This window comes from Cladophialophora psammophila, assembly GCF_000585535.1.
Source record: "Cladophialophora psammophila CBS 110553 chromosome Unknown aczJe-supercont1.5, whole genome shotgun sequence".
Lineage (NCBI taxonomy): Eukaryota > Fungi > Ascomycota > Eurotiomycetes > Chaetothyriales > Herpotrichiellaceae > Cladophialophora > Cladophialophora psammophila.
The window spans coordinates 945,485-961,085 of record NW_006912926.1 but is presented as its reverse complement, the minus strand read 5'-3'; the positions used below and the strand labels follow the sequence as shown (position 1 = coordinate 961,085).

At 52.2% G+C, this 15,601-nt stretch overlaps 5 protein-coding genes across 5 annotated transcripts; 3 read left to right on the top strand and 2 right to left on the bottom strand.

Annotated features, from left to right (window-relative positions):
* Positions 1 to 302: 302 nt before the first annotated feature.
* On the bottom strand, positions 303 to 1,097 carry A1O5_03989 (deoxyribose-phosphate aldolase; the record flags this gene model as incomplete). The annotated part of the gene is made up of 1 exon (XM_007744598.1): positions 303 to 1,097. The coding sequence occupies one exon, from the start codon at positions 1,095 to 1,097 to the stop codon at positions 303 to 305; it is 795 nt and encodes a 264-aa protein (XP_007742788.1).
* A 674-nt stretch (positions 1,098 to 1,771) lies between these two features.
* Positions 1,772 to 3,229, bottom strand: A1O5_03988 (uncharacterized protein; the record flags this gene model as incomplete). Its single annotated transcript, XM_007744597.1, has 6 exons — positions 1,772 to 1,843; positions 1,894 to 2,049; positions 2,111 to 2,155; positions 2,215 to 2,335; positions 2,395 to 2,677; positions 2,749 to 3,229. The coding sequence occupies 6 exons, from the start codon at positions 3,227 to 3,229 to the stop codon at positions 1,772 to 1,774; spliced, it is 1,158 nt and encodes a 385-aa protein (XP_007742787.1).
* Positions 3,230 to 4,543: 1,314 nt separating this feature from the next.
* On the top strand, positions 4,544 to 5,586 carry A1O5_03987 (uncharacterized protein; the record flags this gene model as incomplete). Its single annotated transcript, XM_007744596.1, has 2 exons — positions 4,544 to 4,666; positions 4,756 to 5,586. The coding sequence occupies 2 exons, from the start codon at positions 4,544 to 4,546 to the stop codon at positions 5,584 to 5,586; spliced, it is 954 nt and encodes a 317-aa protein (XP_007742786.1).
* Positions 5,587 to 7,300: 1,714 nt separating this feature from the next.
* On the top strand, positions 7,301 to 9,657 carry A1O5_03986 (uncharacterized protein; the record flags this gene model as incomplete). The annotated part of the gene is made up of 5 exons (XM_007744595.1): positions 7,301 to 7,417; positions 7,477 to 7,645; positions 7,698 to 7,822; positions 7,885 to 8,304; positions 8,971 to 9,657. The coding sequence occupies 5 exons, from the start codon at positions 7,301 to 7,303 to the stop codon at positions 9,655 to 9,657; spliced, it is 1,518 nt and encodes a 505-aa protein (XP_007742785.1).
* Positions 9,658 to 12,596: 2,939 nt separating this feature from the next.
* A1O5_03985 (uncharacterized protein) lies at positions 12,597 to 15,049 on the top strand (the record flags this gene model as incomplete). Its single annotated transcript, XM_007744594.1, has 3 exons — positions 12,597 to 13,019; positions 13,085 to 13,203; positions 13,273 to 15,049. The coding sequence occupies 3 exons, from the start codon at positions 12,597 to 12,599 to the stop codon at positions 15,047 to 15,049; spliced, it is 2,319 nt and encodes a 772-aa protein (XP_007742784.1).
* Positions 15,050 to 15,601: the final 552 nt, after the last annotated feature.

Below are 15,601 nucleotides of genomic sequence, written 5' to 3'. Positions count from 1 at the left end.
GCTTCACACTGATCAGGGCGCACCTTTTGAAATTTTGTCGATGTGATCTCCAAATCCACCGCGATTTGCGTTTCCCCGCAAAATGCGGCTCGGTGATTCGCCGTGGTAATCTGGTACGGGGAAGCATAAGAAGGTTGGAGGCAGCCATGAATGCAGCCAAGTGCAGCCCTCGAGCATCTCGGCGGCACTCTGAGTGTGCCTGTACACGTAGTAGTTCAGCTTGGTTATGCTATAGATCTGCTGTGGACTGCCTATGTCACCCTTGTTGTCCAGTCCAGTAGTGACCTACTCTATCATCAGCTCTAGTAAGCCGCTCCATCGGTGGTTGCTCCCGCCATGGGCTTGACTTCCACCTCAACTGGCTGGTCACCTATCCCTCTCCTTTTCGCCTCTTCCAGAATCGCAACGGTGGCGGTGGCTCCTATCCTCGTAACACCTATGGACATGACATAGAGCAAATCATCCAACGTCCGCACTCCACCCGCTGCTTTGACCTGGACTTTGGGTTCAGAGTTCTGTCTCATGAGCTTCAAATGAGGCACTGTGGCGCCCTTGTACGTGTACATGCCATTGGGTTGCTTGACGAACCCATAACCAGTTGATGTCTTGACGAAGGCAACATCACATGCAGAACAAATCTCACACAGTTTGATGATGTGCCTATCTTCTAGAAAATCGTTCTCGAAGATGACTTTCAATATCGCCCCTCGATTCCGCACTGCCGAATTGACTGCTGCGATTTCGGTGGTTATGTAGTCCCAGTCACCGGAGAGGACTTTGCCGATATTGACCACCATATCGATCTCTGCGCCACCTGCTTCGGCGGCTTTCTGTGCTTCAAAGACCTTCACTTCAATAGTGCTATTGCCCGCAGGGAAGCCAATGACAGGACAGACCGCAACGCCTGACCCCTCGAGGGCTTTCTTTGCTTGGGCGATCGCGTATGGCTTGACGCAAGCCGTAGCCGTCTGGTATTTCTTTGCAATTTCCAACCCGGCCTGGATTTCCTGATCCGTCATGGTCGGGTGTAAAAGAGAGTGATCGATCATTTTGGCCAACTGTGACAAGGACACTTTGATCGTCGTCGGTTCGGACATGATGATTGGTGCTGCTTTGTGTAGTTGTGCTGCGCGTACGGCTCCTCGTGTTCGCTCCTATAGAAGCCCTGGTAACTGCGCAGAAGGGGTAGGATCAATGGATGTCTTAGTATGAGAAGATCACGGTCAAAGCCTCTTCGCTGTTCTCTGGTTCTAAACTCAAGACTGCTTCGTTTGCTCTTGTCGACTAAATCCCAGGTGTATTTTATAGCGAGAAGTTGTATCAATGGGGAGGCTTCCGCATCTGGAGAACCCGTGCCGTTTGGGGAATTTGCGGGCCGCCTACCTATGCTGAAATAACCCCATACCAGGCCATCAGGCGGATTTCCCTCGAGGCTAAGAACGCTAACCCGGTCCTCTCCCCATCCGATATTTGACTTCCTACCTATGCGACTTTGATGGAACTAGAAATGGTGCCCTATACAAATAATAAGGGAATTGTTATTACTAACCGACCTTGTACTAAGCCACCCGAGGCTAAAACCGTTGAGACTACATCGAGCACATAGCCTCGCAGGTAAGAGGAAGATCTGGGGTGACCGCAGAACCTCTGAGGCGAAAGCAGGAGATGGAACCTGTCCATCAGTTGCCCATTGAAACCTCCTCAAAAGTCAAGGGCAGCATACATTTCACACCCCCCGCCTAATTAGACAACGGTGAATTCTTGTCAGCACCTAAATGGCTTTCCAGGCTTTCTTGATATACTCCCCGACGTCTGTGAGCAGCTCATTTGGTTTCTCCATAGCCTATACAGCGTCAGAAAAGGCTAATATATGGCTCAAGCGATTTCACTTACCGCGAAATGACCAACCCTCTCGGGCTGATTGAATGACACAAGGTTACAAGTCAGGGCCGCCCATCTCTTGGGAATTGGGATGATCTCATGAGCAAACATCGAGTAGCCGCAAGGTTTCTCGACATGTGGAAGGTTCAGCGCTGTCCGTTTCGTGATCTGAAACACGGTCAATCATCAGTTCGTCTGCGATATATCAAAAATTTTGGCCAGCACGTACCACACTAATCCTTGCAATCTTTGGCTTGTCATCTGCGTTAGCCAGCTGCAAGTTGTACCGTTAGTCATTCGTCTACCACGATAGAAAGGATTGATCTGACTTACCGCGCGATTATGGTAGAAACATCGTGGTACAGTATCCGTCAACCAATACAATGTTACGCCTTCGAGAATCTTGTCAAGCGGAGGATCTTCGTCCGTCCATTCGAGAATTTTCTCTCCAATCCTGCTTGATTGTTAGCAAGCTTACAAGGAAGGATATACTTTTTGTATCTTATATCTCACCAACTAAGCAGTGCCAGTGGACTAGCACTCAGGGTCAGGCCGATCGTGGCCGGTCTTGTGCCTTGCTCGAGTGCAAATGCATATGCCGTATCAATGAATTCGGTGGCCCTTTGTAATGCTCTCTTCTCCTCGTCGTCTCTTGGAATTGCGTCTGAGCTCTCCAGTGGCGGCATACCCATCATATTCACGTGCATGCCTTTGCACGCATCGTAGTTCATCACAAGCAACCGACTCATGAAACTGCCAAGGTCGCCGCCCTGGGCCAAGTATCCCGAGCCGAATCCTAGACCGACCATCAGGTTATTGATTGCTCCAGCAGCGATGTCGATTCGTAATCCGTCTCGACCGGAGGACCAGACGAAAAGGCATAGCCCGGAGGCGAAGGGACGATGACGTGGTATGGCAAGTCCTCCGGAGAATATCGTTCTTTCAATATGTCCAGCATATCCAGGAATTCACAGATGGAGCCTGGCCAGCCGTGAAAGAAAGCAATTGGAATGGCATCGACCTTCTCAGAAAACAGAGCTAGAAATTGCATTTGGATCATGTTGCCCTCTGTATCCTTGACCGAAGCCTTGAAGTTTGGAAAAGAGTTGATTCGATCTTCGTGTTTCCGCCAATCGAATTCATTGAGCCACACCTTCTTAGCGTTTTCAAGCCAAACCCTCTTCATGCCATACTTTCGGCCAGCATTGGTGTTCTCAAACACCGCAGGAGCAATTGGCGAAAGCTCCAGCAAATTCTTGAAATGTTGCAACTTTTCATCGTCAACGCGAGCCTCGAACGGCTTGATATCGAGTGTTGCACCGGCTGGGAGTTTTGCGTAATCGGCCATGTTGGGCCCGCTCTTAGAATTTGAGTGCGGATGAAACGGATCCAATAGTCGCAAGCATGGAAGGCTGTCGAATAGACGGGTAGATCAGGAGGAGCCATCGCCTTGTTGTTTTGGACCCCACGAGGGAGCTAGAATCATCTGGAATTATCTTTGCTAAAGGTATATGAAAGGCTTCGCGTTCGGTTATCCTGAATCCCCGGCTTGCACAAACAAAAATATATGCACGTACACAAGACACTTTGCGCAGAAATCTTCAGGGCGATCGATCCGTTGTTGCTTGGCCAGGCTTGCTCCATGGCTATACTGACGGATAAAAGCTTCAGCCTCTTATCCGTTAGCTTAGTTTCCAAGACACATACCGATGAAATCAATTTCGGGAATTGCGCACAGATGAAGCCCTGGTCACCATTAAAATCGTGGTGAGCGCGATTTGTTTTGCACAGTAACATCAATCGTGACCATTAATTTGAGACGTGCAAGGCCTGAGTTGCTTATATCAGTCCGAGAGAAGCATCCGAACAGAAATCTGTGCGCATGCAAACCAGCTCTCGGGTGACTGCCAATCCCCCAAACTGGACACGATTCGTTGACAATGGCCATATTCGGCAGGTATGGATTGCCCTCTTAGACATCAGCCTGCCGAGACCTTTTGTTTAGACATTTCTATGTACAGCCACGCTGTTGAGATAGTGGGAGAGCAAATGATGAAGCTCGCTGGCAACGACTAAAAGTTGATCAATTCATGCAGTTTTCCGAAATGCGAACCGCCGGGACTGGGACGCCCTGCGAAGTACAGCGGTGAGTTTAAAGTCCACGGAGAAGGTGGAGAAGGGACAGTCCGGTGTTCGCTCAGAATAGCCAGAAGAGGCATGGCCCCATGGCAGGTATTGCCATCTTGGGACACAACCTGTCGCCGCTACAAGAGGGGTGACGTGCGTATCGCTGTCGGCTGCAAGAAAATCCAAAGTCGGGCAAGAGGAAACCCAGAATCCGCAGCGTTCAGCGAGTGTTTACGCTGCAAAAGACGTTCAAAAGACGCTTCATTTTCACATTGCCCGGTTGCTCTCGCTTGCCGCTCCTCTTGATCACCTATCGTCATTTCGACCAGACCAATAGTTACACTCGAAGGGAAATAGAAGTCACCATCATCTGACGGATATATCAGACAGGCCGCGCCCATTTCCGCACCCTTTTCTTCCTTGCAATCTCCATTGACATTCTCACCCAACTTTTAAGGTGACGAATAAAGAACCCGAGTCTTTTCGGAAACCCCTAGATCAAAGGAAAACAGGATCGATCAAACACCATCTCAAAATGACTTACACAGTCTCCGAGATCACAGATCTGCGCATCTATCCTATCAAGTCATGCCGAGGCATATCTCTGAAGTCGGCAAGGCTGACGAGACAGGGACTGGAGCTGGACAGACGGTGGATGGTAAGTTTGTGTATTTTGGCCAGAATCTCACCCTTTCACCAGACCGGTGAATCGCTTGATGGCTGACGATGCATACTGGATGGGTCTAGTTCATTGACAGTAGTAATAAATTCATCACCATTCGCTCAAAACCGCAAATGACATTGATCAACACCGCCATTGATTACGCTTCCGACAGCCTTGCCATAACCATAGGCCATGACACCAACAAGCAAGTCAAGGTGCCTGTTCATCCAAGGCAGGAGTGGCTCAGTGAAAACACCAGAGAAGTCTCAGTCGACATTTGGGAGTATATCACCGACGCCTATGCTTACACAGATCCCACGATGCTGGCACTTTTCAAAGAGTTTTTTGGTGAAGAGGTTCGTCTGGTGATGAAGGGTCCCGAGCCAAGGATATGCGCCGGCAACGGCTCCCCTAAACGACTAGGACGTACCGAAAGCGTCAATTTCCCAGACGTACTGCCCATTCAGATTGCCTCCGAGTCGTCGCTTGCCGAACTGAACTCGAGATTAAAGGAGAAAGGCGAGAGCGAAATCACCATCGAACGCTTCCGACCAAATATCATAATCAAAGGAGGAGAACCATGGTCTGAAGATTCGTGGAAGACAGTGCGCATTAACGGAGACTCTTCATACTGGACTACACTCACGGGCGGCAACTTGCATGCAATTGATGTCGATGTGGTTGCAAGGTGTGCTCGGTGCACAGTACCCAACGTCGATCCCGACACTGCGGAGAAGGATGCCCACCAGCCCTGGGATCTGTTGGTCAGTTACCGCAGGGTTGATGAAGGCATCAAGTATAAACCTTGTTTCGGAATGCTCTGTTGCCCAAGAAATGAAGGAAATGTCGAATTAGGGATGCGATTCGAGGTCATGGAAGTTACCGATGCCCACAGATATGTCAAAGGGTTTTAGGTCGTTCGGACTGCAAGAAGATGCGCGGGTCAGTTTTCTGGGGCTGAGATGGTGATGAGGTCTTTGATTTCCTCCAGATTTTGTATAGCTCCATAGTTGCTTTGGTCTGATGCTATCCTGATAGCATCTCGGTGAGTGTTGGGCACAATGCGGAACCATGCAGAAGAGAATGACTTTGAACTCTCTTCAGGCGGTAGGTTCATTGGCTCCTCCAAGAAATACCGGTACCGACTGGTCAAAGCCTGGTCAAGCCAATTACCTTGAAGGACTGGCTCTCTGGTCCAGGCCAACAGCCCGCTGCTGTTCCGAAGAGCAAGCGGCTCGCTCAAGTTTGTTATGCAGGGAGCGTTAACGGGTCCCATATGTAGCGTTTGCGTGTTTCTAGAATTGAACGTGCATGGCCGTCATTGATAGAACCTTATCATTCAAGATATTTCCTGCTAGAACTGAAAGTCCGAGCCCAGCTCTTTCCGATACAACATAGTGATGCGTCAGCATGACTTCCAGATCAGGCGAACAAGAGCTCCAGGTGTGACAGCATGCTGCATGATAGCTTCGTGAGTTGACGGCGCAGACAGCTCCTCTGCATGATGCAAAGGGACTTCCGGCTGACAGCTGGCAGGCAGCTTGAGTGGCCCGGGCTCAAGCTGTCTCGGGTGTCACAAAGCAAGCTTGTAGCGAGTGAACGCAGACCTTGTTTAAGGCTGTCATAATTGGCGGTAATGCACATGCCAGTGGACGGCTGAAGCTCTCTGTTGCTCCGCAATCAGCATCGATCATCGATCCCAAGCTCCCAAACAGGTGATGAAAGGCGCCATAGGTGCCACTGAGGGAGCTACCTTGGATGAGGTGAGGAGAAGGAACCCTGAGCTATTGCCAAGGTCGTGATTGGGTAGAAGTACCTGACTAGGTACCAAGCAGAGGGAGCCAGTAGGGGAGAGGAGTGAACGCAATGGATTGTCATCGATCAAAAGCTGTGCTGGCCGGGATTAGTGTGGGTGGTGTGAGGGAGGGGACGGTTGATTGGAAGGTGGTTGTTCGTTCCTGGTTGTGCCAGTAAGGACGTGGGAAGCCCGGACAAGAGTAGCAGCCGTGTCTGACAACGATAGGGAGCTTCCTTTCAGGCGAGACAGGCTGAAGCCGCTACCTATTAGGCGTCAGACGCGATTTCTTGATGCCAAAGGTCGGCGGGCTTTGGCGCCTGGAACAGCTGTAGCTTGCTGAGCTTAGAGAGGGCTGAGAGGGCAAGAGGGGAACGTCCGGAGAAAGAGGGAAGCTGCCACTGCCAATTAAAGAGCCTGGTGAACCCATACCAACCAGGGCAAGCTCTTCCCACTGAGCCACCTACTCTCACCCCTCAGTCCAAGCTCGACAGCTCCTTTTTCTTTCTTCGATCCATCCCACCAACACTCAACAATCCAAAATACCCTCTTCTGGCCATAGCGACTCCCACTCCTTCTCTCCTCCCATCTCCTACCTCGTCGCACACCCTTTCGAAAGGCCAGCAGTTGACTCTGTTGCGTTGTGCACACCCTCGACCCTGTTCTTTCCGAACAGCAAATCATGTGAAGGAGGACCCATCATTACGTCGGTCCCCTTCAAGCTCAAAAACAGCCAAGGCTTGTTGTGGGCTGTCCGATCAATGCCGCCGACCTTCGTCCTTCTCTCCTAAAACTCGCTCCTGCGGTCAGGTTAGGGTCAGCGCTGAAAGGCCATGCCGCCCAAACCTGCCCTTACCAGCTCTTTTCTCGTGTCGACGGATGCAGAAAATGAGGTTGTGTGTCCGCTCACAAACCAAGATGGCTCGCAGTGCAGAAAGAGATGCATTGGGGTGCGCTTGTCCTAACCCCATTCTGCGCGTCGCCAAACCGCTGACCCCGACATTTATAGGAAAAACGCTACCGGTCGATGCAAGAACACATTCGACGCGCCCACCCCGATCATTATATCCCCAAATTGCCTGCTACAGAGGAGAGTTTCCAGTTAATGATCAGTACTCCTCCCTCACAACGCCCACATGTCCAACAGACTGCCGCCCTTCCTACCCAAAGAGGCCCTTGTATGTTGGCTTAATGATTTCCTTCCCTATTCATACTGAGAAAAAGAAACAGCGGGTGCTAGTGAAAATGTCGCCTTGTTAGGACAAACCCGATCAGGGACTTTGACTGCGCAACCTCCTGCTGCAGCCAATGCTGCTGTTGCCCTGACCCAACTTCACCAGTGGGACTCCGATTTTGTAAGTATCAACGGGAACGAGACTACAGGCCACAGCCAGAACTGTGCTTATTCGCACACCAGGATGTTTTCCCAGAGTCAGACTACAAACGCGAGACCTCAGGTCTCGAGCTGCCATCATTACGTGCACAGTTCCACGAAGATACATTTCAGCCGGCTCGCCCGCGCGAACTATTACCCTCTCTTTTGCAGTCACCGGGCAGCCGGTACTCATCCTTACCACCCATTCAACGACGCGGGGAGAAACTGCCACGACCCCGAAAGCCGTCGATGGGGCAAAATGCGCGCAAGGGCAAGCACGAACGCGGAAAATCTAGGGAATTTTCGGCCAAGGATTTCTCCCGGAGGCTGAGCGTCGAAGGCCGAAAAGCAATGTCTGCAGAACCGCCCACCGCGGCCTGGGTTCAAGGCAAGAGATGGGAAGATCTGATCGAGGCTGCCACGAGTGCTACTGAGGCTGATGATGATCGTGATCTCACTCCCGTAAGTCAGACGACATTTTTCGATTGTCCTCTGTTTACATGTTGCTGCCAAGAGATCGAGATACTGTAGAGGAGCCCCCCGGAGGAAGGCCCCCCAGAAAGGGAATATTGTCTTGTACTATTTTACTGTCACTACTATTGCCAAAAACAACAAAAACGAATCGAACGACGGTCATGTCTTGCTATACCCGCACGAAAGGCACAAAAAGGACATATGCGAGCAACAGAATGACGGCTCCCGGGCAAGAGGAACCTCCCAGCGTTGTGTCAGTCGATTGTTTTTGAACAGTTGGTGGCTCCGAAAAAATCACGATTGATGGTTTTGAGGACCATGACTTCAATCACGGACCGATTCAATGCAAGGAGATGACGAAATGCCCGGGGGTACGGACTCTCTGGAGCGAGCGGAAGAATAAAAAACACAGCCATTGGTTTTTTATTTTTCTCGGTCAGGCCACATGCGGGTGATGAAACCATTTTTCCTGTGGCGGTCGGGCCAGGCGACTGAGAAGAGCCAGAGCCAGGGGGGTTCTGTCACTGAAAAGTTTATGCACCCTCAGTTAATTACTCTAATGTGTACACCAACCTCCTCTTTTTTCTTTTTTCTTTTTCGCGTTAGACTATCGATAATCAACCTTGCTAACATGCCCTTGGCGTTCACCTACAGATGCCGCAGTCGCCAAACTTTCCGCCCTCTACCACTGTTGCCGCCACCGCTGCTGGCACGGGCACCACCAACACCACCACCACCACCACCACCACCACCACGACCGCTCGTAGATTGTCCGCCGCGGACAGCATGTCGACCAGTGGGGAGGTCAACAAGCGTTCATCGCTACCCCCGGGCTTCCGTCCCTTTGGTCATCACCTGCACCACCAACCTGGGCAATACAATGCCTCTCCGCTGCAGCGTACCCTGACTCCACCGCCACCAGACATCTTAGGACCCAATGATTCCGAGCCCTTCCCTTCGGTCGAGTCCCTAGAGAGCGCGGGATCCGGTCAGAATTTCCACATCTCAGGGTCCGGCCTGCCTACGTCGGCGTCGTCCAACGATAACACTAGCCCCTTACAGCACCATTCACACCCTTACCAGCACTCCCAATCGTCCTCATTTGGCAGCAAATCGGATGTATTGGAGATCTACTGCGCATCCTGCAGTCGGCCGTGGCTACTGAAAAATGCCTTCGCCTGCACCGAGTGTATCTGTGGCGTCTGCAGCGACTGCGTTGGACAGATCATCAGCAGTCCTGTGGTGACGGTCCAACCAGGTCTCGCACCGATGCGCCGCGGCTGCCCCCGCTGCGGAGTCATGGGCGGGCGCTGGAAAAGGTTCAACATTGACATTCGCTGATGATAACATTTCACAGGAAGAAGTCTGAAACTAGAATTTCTAGGGCGTTTGTATTGTGGGAAGAGGGGGGGGAGGGGAGCGGGAGGGGATCGTCTAGCTTTGGGAACCCCCCCCCTGCTCCCCATACCCAGCGAGCCATCTCCCGAGCGAGAAGCCAGGAAAAGACGCGCGCCCAGACACATCCCCCCCAAGCGAGCATGACTGAGACATAGGTATTGATCCTGTCAGCCGTGAAATTACCGCAGACTCCGCCCAGCGCCGAGCCAACCGGACGCGACAGGGAAAAAGGAGAAATTACTCCCTCACGGAGCAGGCCGGCGAGGAGACGAAATAGACTCGAAAAGAGTAGTCGCAGTAGAAGATCCTCCGTAAAGGGAGGACAGCAGCAAGGGCAGAAAGAATAAGCGACGAGTTCCTAGTCCAGCACACGAACTCCCCCCGCCCCCAGTTGATGGGTAGTCACCGCCGGCATAGCGCAGATTGAGACTCGAGAGGGAGGAGAAGCACAGTGCCACAAGCAGGGATGCTGGAGAGGTCCAGGAAGGGCTTGCGTGGCATCCAATCGCTTCCACACGCATTTTGTTGCGCAATGCAAAAAACGTGCGGGATGCCGAGGGGATCCAGGGGCTCAGATTGGACAGGAGGAAGGCGAGGAAGGTCGACAGCCAAGTTAGCCAACAAGACGTGCTTCAAGCTCCCGTACTCGTGTTGCTTGCCCGAGGCTCCTATGGTAGGACATCGACCGCACGCACTGGGCGGGGATGGGCCCTGGCGTCGGCGCGGCACCCGACTGCACAGGCCTGAAAAAAACTTGAAAATGGCCCTCCACCTGGACGCCACAAACATGCCCATCTGGCGCCAACACCGACTTCTGACCTCATCAAGTCCAAGTCATGACGATCAATCCTCTGCTGCGGAGAGCTGTCCATGGTTCCGACGAGTGACAGTTGCGATCTCAGCATAACAATTGGCTTTCGAAAGGCAAAAAGAAGCGAGCACTAACTTTTGGAGGGGAGGATCTCAAGCCCGCGGGCAGGGCCTGGGCCTGCAGGACGTCGGGGCCTTGGCTGCCACCCGTGTGGCTAGTTACGTTATGCATATTCAGCAGCTGACAGAGATAACAGGCTGGGGACTCGAAAGGCAAAAGGAAAGACCATGCAGAAGACCATCTTCCGGCAGGAGCATCGCATCCCACCCGCATACAAGAGCCCGGCCTGGATGGGAAAGTGGCTGAAAAAGGAAGGGTGCGGCTGCCGTGGCCTATGGGACCACGGTGGATTTCCTCCTCTACCACTTAAGTACTGACCTGGACTTTACCTAAGTAGGTAGAGTCTAGGTAAGTAAGTACTTAGGAGCACCCAGCTCCCAGGTCCGCCCCTCTCCCCATTCGTTCGGCGATTTTCCATTGGACTTCATTCTTGAATGGGGGCGCGAACGGGTCTCCTTCCCTTTTTGCACGCATGTGCTCTGAGGTAATAATTCGCTCATACCAGGGCTCGGGAAATCGGGAGAGCAATGCGAGTGGCAGAGCGAGGGGTGGCCGACTTAACTAAGACACGTACTCAGCACCCATGACTCTCCTCTTGTTCTTGGGTAGTACCGGAATGTTTTGGGCGAGAGCAAAGAAGCAGGAGGAGCCTGTCCTGTAGACTTCTCTCCAGGGGTCAGCTTGCGTTGTTTCTTTTGGTTGCCCCTTTTTCGGTTCAGCCTGGGTCCTGCTTTTCTATTACCAAGTGTGGCTTCAATACCAAAAGGCCCTCAGCCTGATGCTTTATGCCATGGTGGATGATATTCCCTCTCCACGTCCCCCACAAGATACAGGCGTTCCTAAATCAATGACTGAGAAAGCCCACTGATAATTTTAGATATTGTGGGAGCACACACTGAACCACACAATGATTCAAACTAGTGTAGATCGACATGGCATAGATGATTTGACAAACTGAGGTCATCCTCTTCCTCCTTCTTGTGCCCCGCAGCTTTTTCTCTTCTATGCAGCTTCGTCAACTGGAGTTTATCATATGCTGTGCCTTCCAGCCCCTCATGATTCCATCGGGCATGATCGTTGAGAGTTTCTGACCATAGCCAAAAAAGCACGGTCGGTCATCACTTTACATGGCAGTTGCCTTTCTCCCATGTCTTGCTCACCGCGCACTTCTCTTAGATGCTGGCCCCGACGTGAACCTCGTCACGTCCGTTCACTTTGTACTCGTGTCGCTTGCGTTTGTCGACGGGAAAAGGCCCCCCTTTTGTAACCATCACAACGACGCTTGGGCTTCGAGCGGTGAAATAAAGCTAGCTTCGACGTGACTCTCTGACAAGCAAAGAATCACCCTTGGTTGTCACAGATTCCCAGCTTCTCATCAGGCAGTTTGTCAATGACCATGAACCTGTCGGATTGAATGCCTTGCATTTTTCGTCTGTTTGCACTCCGTATGGGGTATATAGATAGGTCCGTGAATTCAGGACGATATTGCGGCAATCCACATCCCTCGCAACAGCATCCGCCGCTACAAAGTCCGCCGTTCAATGTTTGCATTGTACTGGGTATTTGGGAGCTGTGAGCGCGATGGCGTGCACGTCGGCCAAAAGTGCATCCGTTCCTTGAGGCGGTGGAGCGAGATTGCGTGGGTCGGCATCGGACAGATACTGCCCAAGCTCTCCCCAGATTTTGCCCATTGTTCGGGCTTTATCGGCTCTTCGGATAGCAACCTCGCAACCATCGCCAAGCGGGCAGCAGCACGAGGCAGGCACAAGGCTTGCTGCCTCGAGGCTCCCGCACAAGATAAACCACGCTAGTCCCCAATTCGGCACAAGCGCGAAATCGGATCAACCAAAGCATCAGTTGCCGCACTTCGGTCGCGACTTACTCTCATCCTCTTTCATCTTCCGGAGCGACGGCATCATCTCTTTCTTCCCCCATCTCGCTGGACACGAAAATGGCAGGAGCAGCTGGTGGCCGCGATCAACCCTCGAATGATCCGACGAGCAGTTTCGCGGGGTCTGCTCCCTCGCACTTCGCTTCGCCTTACTACCCGATCGACACCGAGCTGACCAACATCTCGCCCAACTACTCCATGCCTCCCTATGCGCGACCGATAGAAGAGGGGGTAACTTCTGTAGACAAGATAAACCATGGAGCCATGAACAACTTGCCCATGGGCCCAAATGGCGCGGCAGCCTCTTCTGCTCCTGATCCAGCAATGGCTCCTCCACAGACGCCAAATCAGCCTACCTTTGCCTCAGCTGGGACACGTGCAAGTGTTGATATATCTTCAGAGACACCCCAAGAAGCTCAGACTGGTGACAAAAGAAAACGCTCAAAGGCCTCCCGTGCATGCGACGAGTGCCGCAGGAAGAAGGTGCTGTCACAAACCTCACGGCAAAGAGCCAAGCAATATTTCTTTTGGTGCTAACCTACCTTCAGGTCAAATGCGATGCCCCCACTGAGGTGGATGGCACTCCAAAGACATGCACGAATTGCCAGAAGGCTGGCGTGAATTGTGAATTTGAGCGCAAGCCCATGAAGCGTGGTCCAAGCAAAGGGTCAGTTGTTTCCTTGATGGAACTTGTTTGATGTTGTCGTCGCCGAACGAAGACTAACACGTGACACAGATATATCAGCGCGCTGGCAGAGCGAGTTCATGGGTTAGAACAAAAGCAGAGGCAGTCACTGGACGCGGGTCCCGTAGGGTTCGCCGAGACTTTTTCGCCAGATGAGCCAAGTGGTCCTGGTTTTAACCGCGCCTCTTCTTTCTCCGCTCCCACGACCGTCAACCCATTTGCCAGAGCCGAATTTCAGCGAGATCGCATTCCAAGCACTGGCGGCTGGGGCATCAATTCGATCGCTTCTAGTCTTCGACCGCGTGCCAGCGGAAGCCTCGCAATCGCTCCGAACGAAACTCTTTCCCCTGCGGCTTTGCTTGCTGAAGAAGAGGCCAACTCGCGGATTCAATATCGCGACCCTACCAAGACTTTCTGGAGTCAAATCCGCGTTTCTCGCCCCGCAAAACGTCCGCGCATCCAGGGTCCCAACGAAGACATGGAGCCATTCAAGATGGACGAAGCGTCTCTTGCCAAGTACTATGAGCAGTATCATCCACTCTTTCCTTTGCTTCCCGAACGCATGATGGTGGATGCAGTTGTCGCCAACGCCAACTTCGAGATGCAACAAGCCTTCACTGTGGCTGTCGACTTATTGCCAGACCTGAGAGCCGGAGTCACTCTCAACGGTGCTCACGATTCTTCCTCCTTGAACAACGACGTTGACCCAGCCATTAGCCGCCCAACCTCGACTCTCAAGTCATCCCTCTTTGAAAACTACGACAAGTTGGCAGTCTATCTCTTTGATCAGGTTTGCCAGGCGGCGGATCATTTGGTGGACCACAATCTGACACTGCTCTGGACTCTTGTCCTGGTGATGTTGACCTGCGAGTATGATGTCAAGAAAATCGAAGACGGTGGAGCCTCGTCTCGGGGACGTCAGTTTAACGTTAACCTCTGTCGATTTGTCCTGAACCAGGTGCAACGCGATATTGCCCATGGTTCGACTACCGTCATCTCTGACCTGGCTGGCTTCACCAAAGTTCTCAACATGGCCATGAACTGCGTCCGTTTCATGTTCAAGTACCACACCTTGGGTGAGGGTACCCATCCATCCGCCATGCCATCAGCAAAAGACCTCCGTGTTCAAGACTACAGTGTCAAGGCGCTTCCTATTGAGGCAGCGTACATCGCAATCAGCTCGAATCAGCTTGAACTTCTCGCTGACATCCTCGTGCCACGTAAGCCGAACAGTGCAGGAGCGCGAATGGCCCTAAAAGCCCTTTCGGAGAGCGCCTTCGACTTGAACGTGGAGCAACTCAACGGAAACCCCGAAGATTCTGTGATCTACAAGCAATTGAACTGGTTCAGGGAGCTCCTCGTGAGTCCGTATCAAGATCACGAGCCTGCCCTCCCGTCGCCTATCCTCGACTGTGTCGATAAATTGTCCATGGTCCTCATCGAAGAGGCGAATGCGACCGCGAATGCGCCACGATACAATCCACTTGACCTCCACACCTGGTCTGTGGCGACGATCACCCTCTGCGAGTTCGTGACCGACATCACCAGCAAGCCAGCTGTCAAGTTTGCGCGTGAGCGCCTTGAGGAATTCCGCAAGGAGCTCCAAAAGAAGTCGGATGTGATGCACCAGCACTATGGCTTTGAGTGGTTCTTTGGTGGCAGAATGACACACTGGGCAGATGCTCTTCTGGCTATGATCGACTACGTCCAGACGCATCCCTCTGCGGCCGACGAAGCCACGGATGAGACTGATCTCTTTGTCCCTACATTCACGCGTCTGATGGAGAAAGGATGGTTGCATGCTCTTTTTTACTTTGCGAGAGAATGAGCGACGTCTTTGACGCCTTCGATGCCTTCGACATTGTGCATAACGAATTGGATGGTGAACATGGGTCATGTACACATAGATGTACCATAGTGAGCTGAACTGATGCCCTGAAAGTGAGGGTCAACGTGTCTCAGGATATGTAGAGACATCGACGTGCATTGAGCACGACGAGAACTGTTTCAGAAGATAGGAACACTGAAATGAAGACGAATTGTCTCAAAGAAGACAGAGACACTATTACAGAAGATGGACCTCTCCAACTGCCTTTTCCACATTTGTGTCTCTCTTTGCGCTGACGGAACAAAGTACATCCAATGCCGAACGTTATCAAGCTGACGCGCCTCGCCTTGCCGTGAACGGAGTATTCCTCCAGCAGACAAGGCAATTGCTCACTCCGCGTGCTCTTCAAGTCAATAAATGTCACACATCTCGGAGGTCGCCGCCCGCCGACGTGTCCTGGTAGGTATGAATTGTAACAGGGGGCTATAGACCAGCTGAAAGGTGCTGCCTGACACAAGGCATCAATCTTCGTACCGTTCACATCGGGGTATA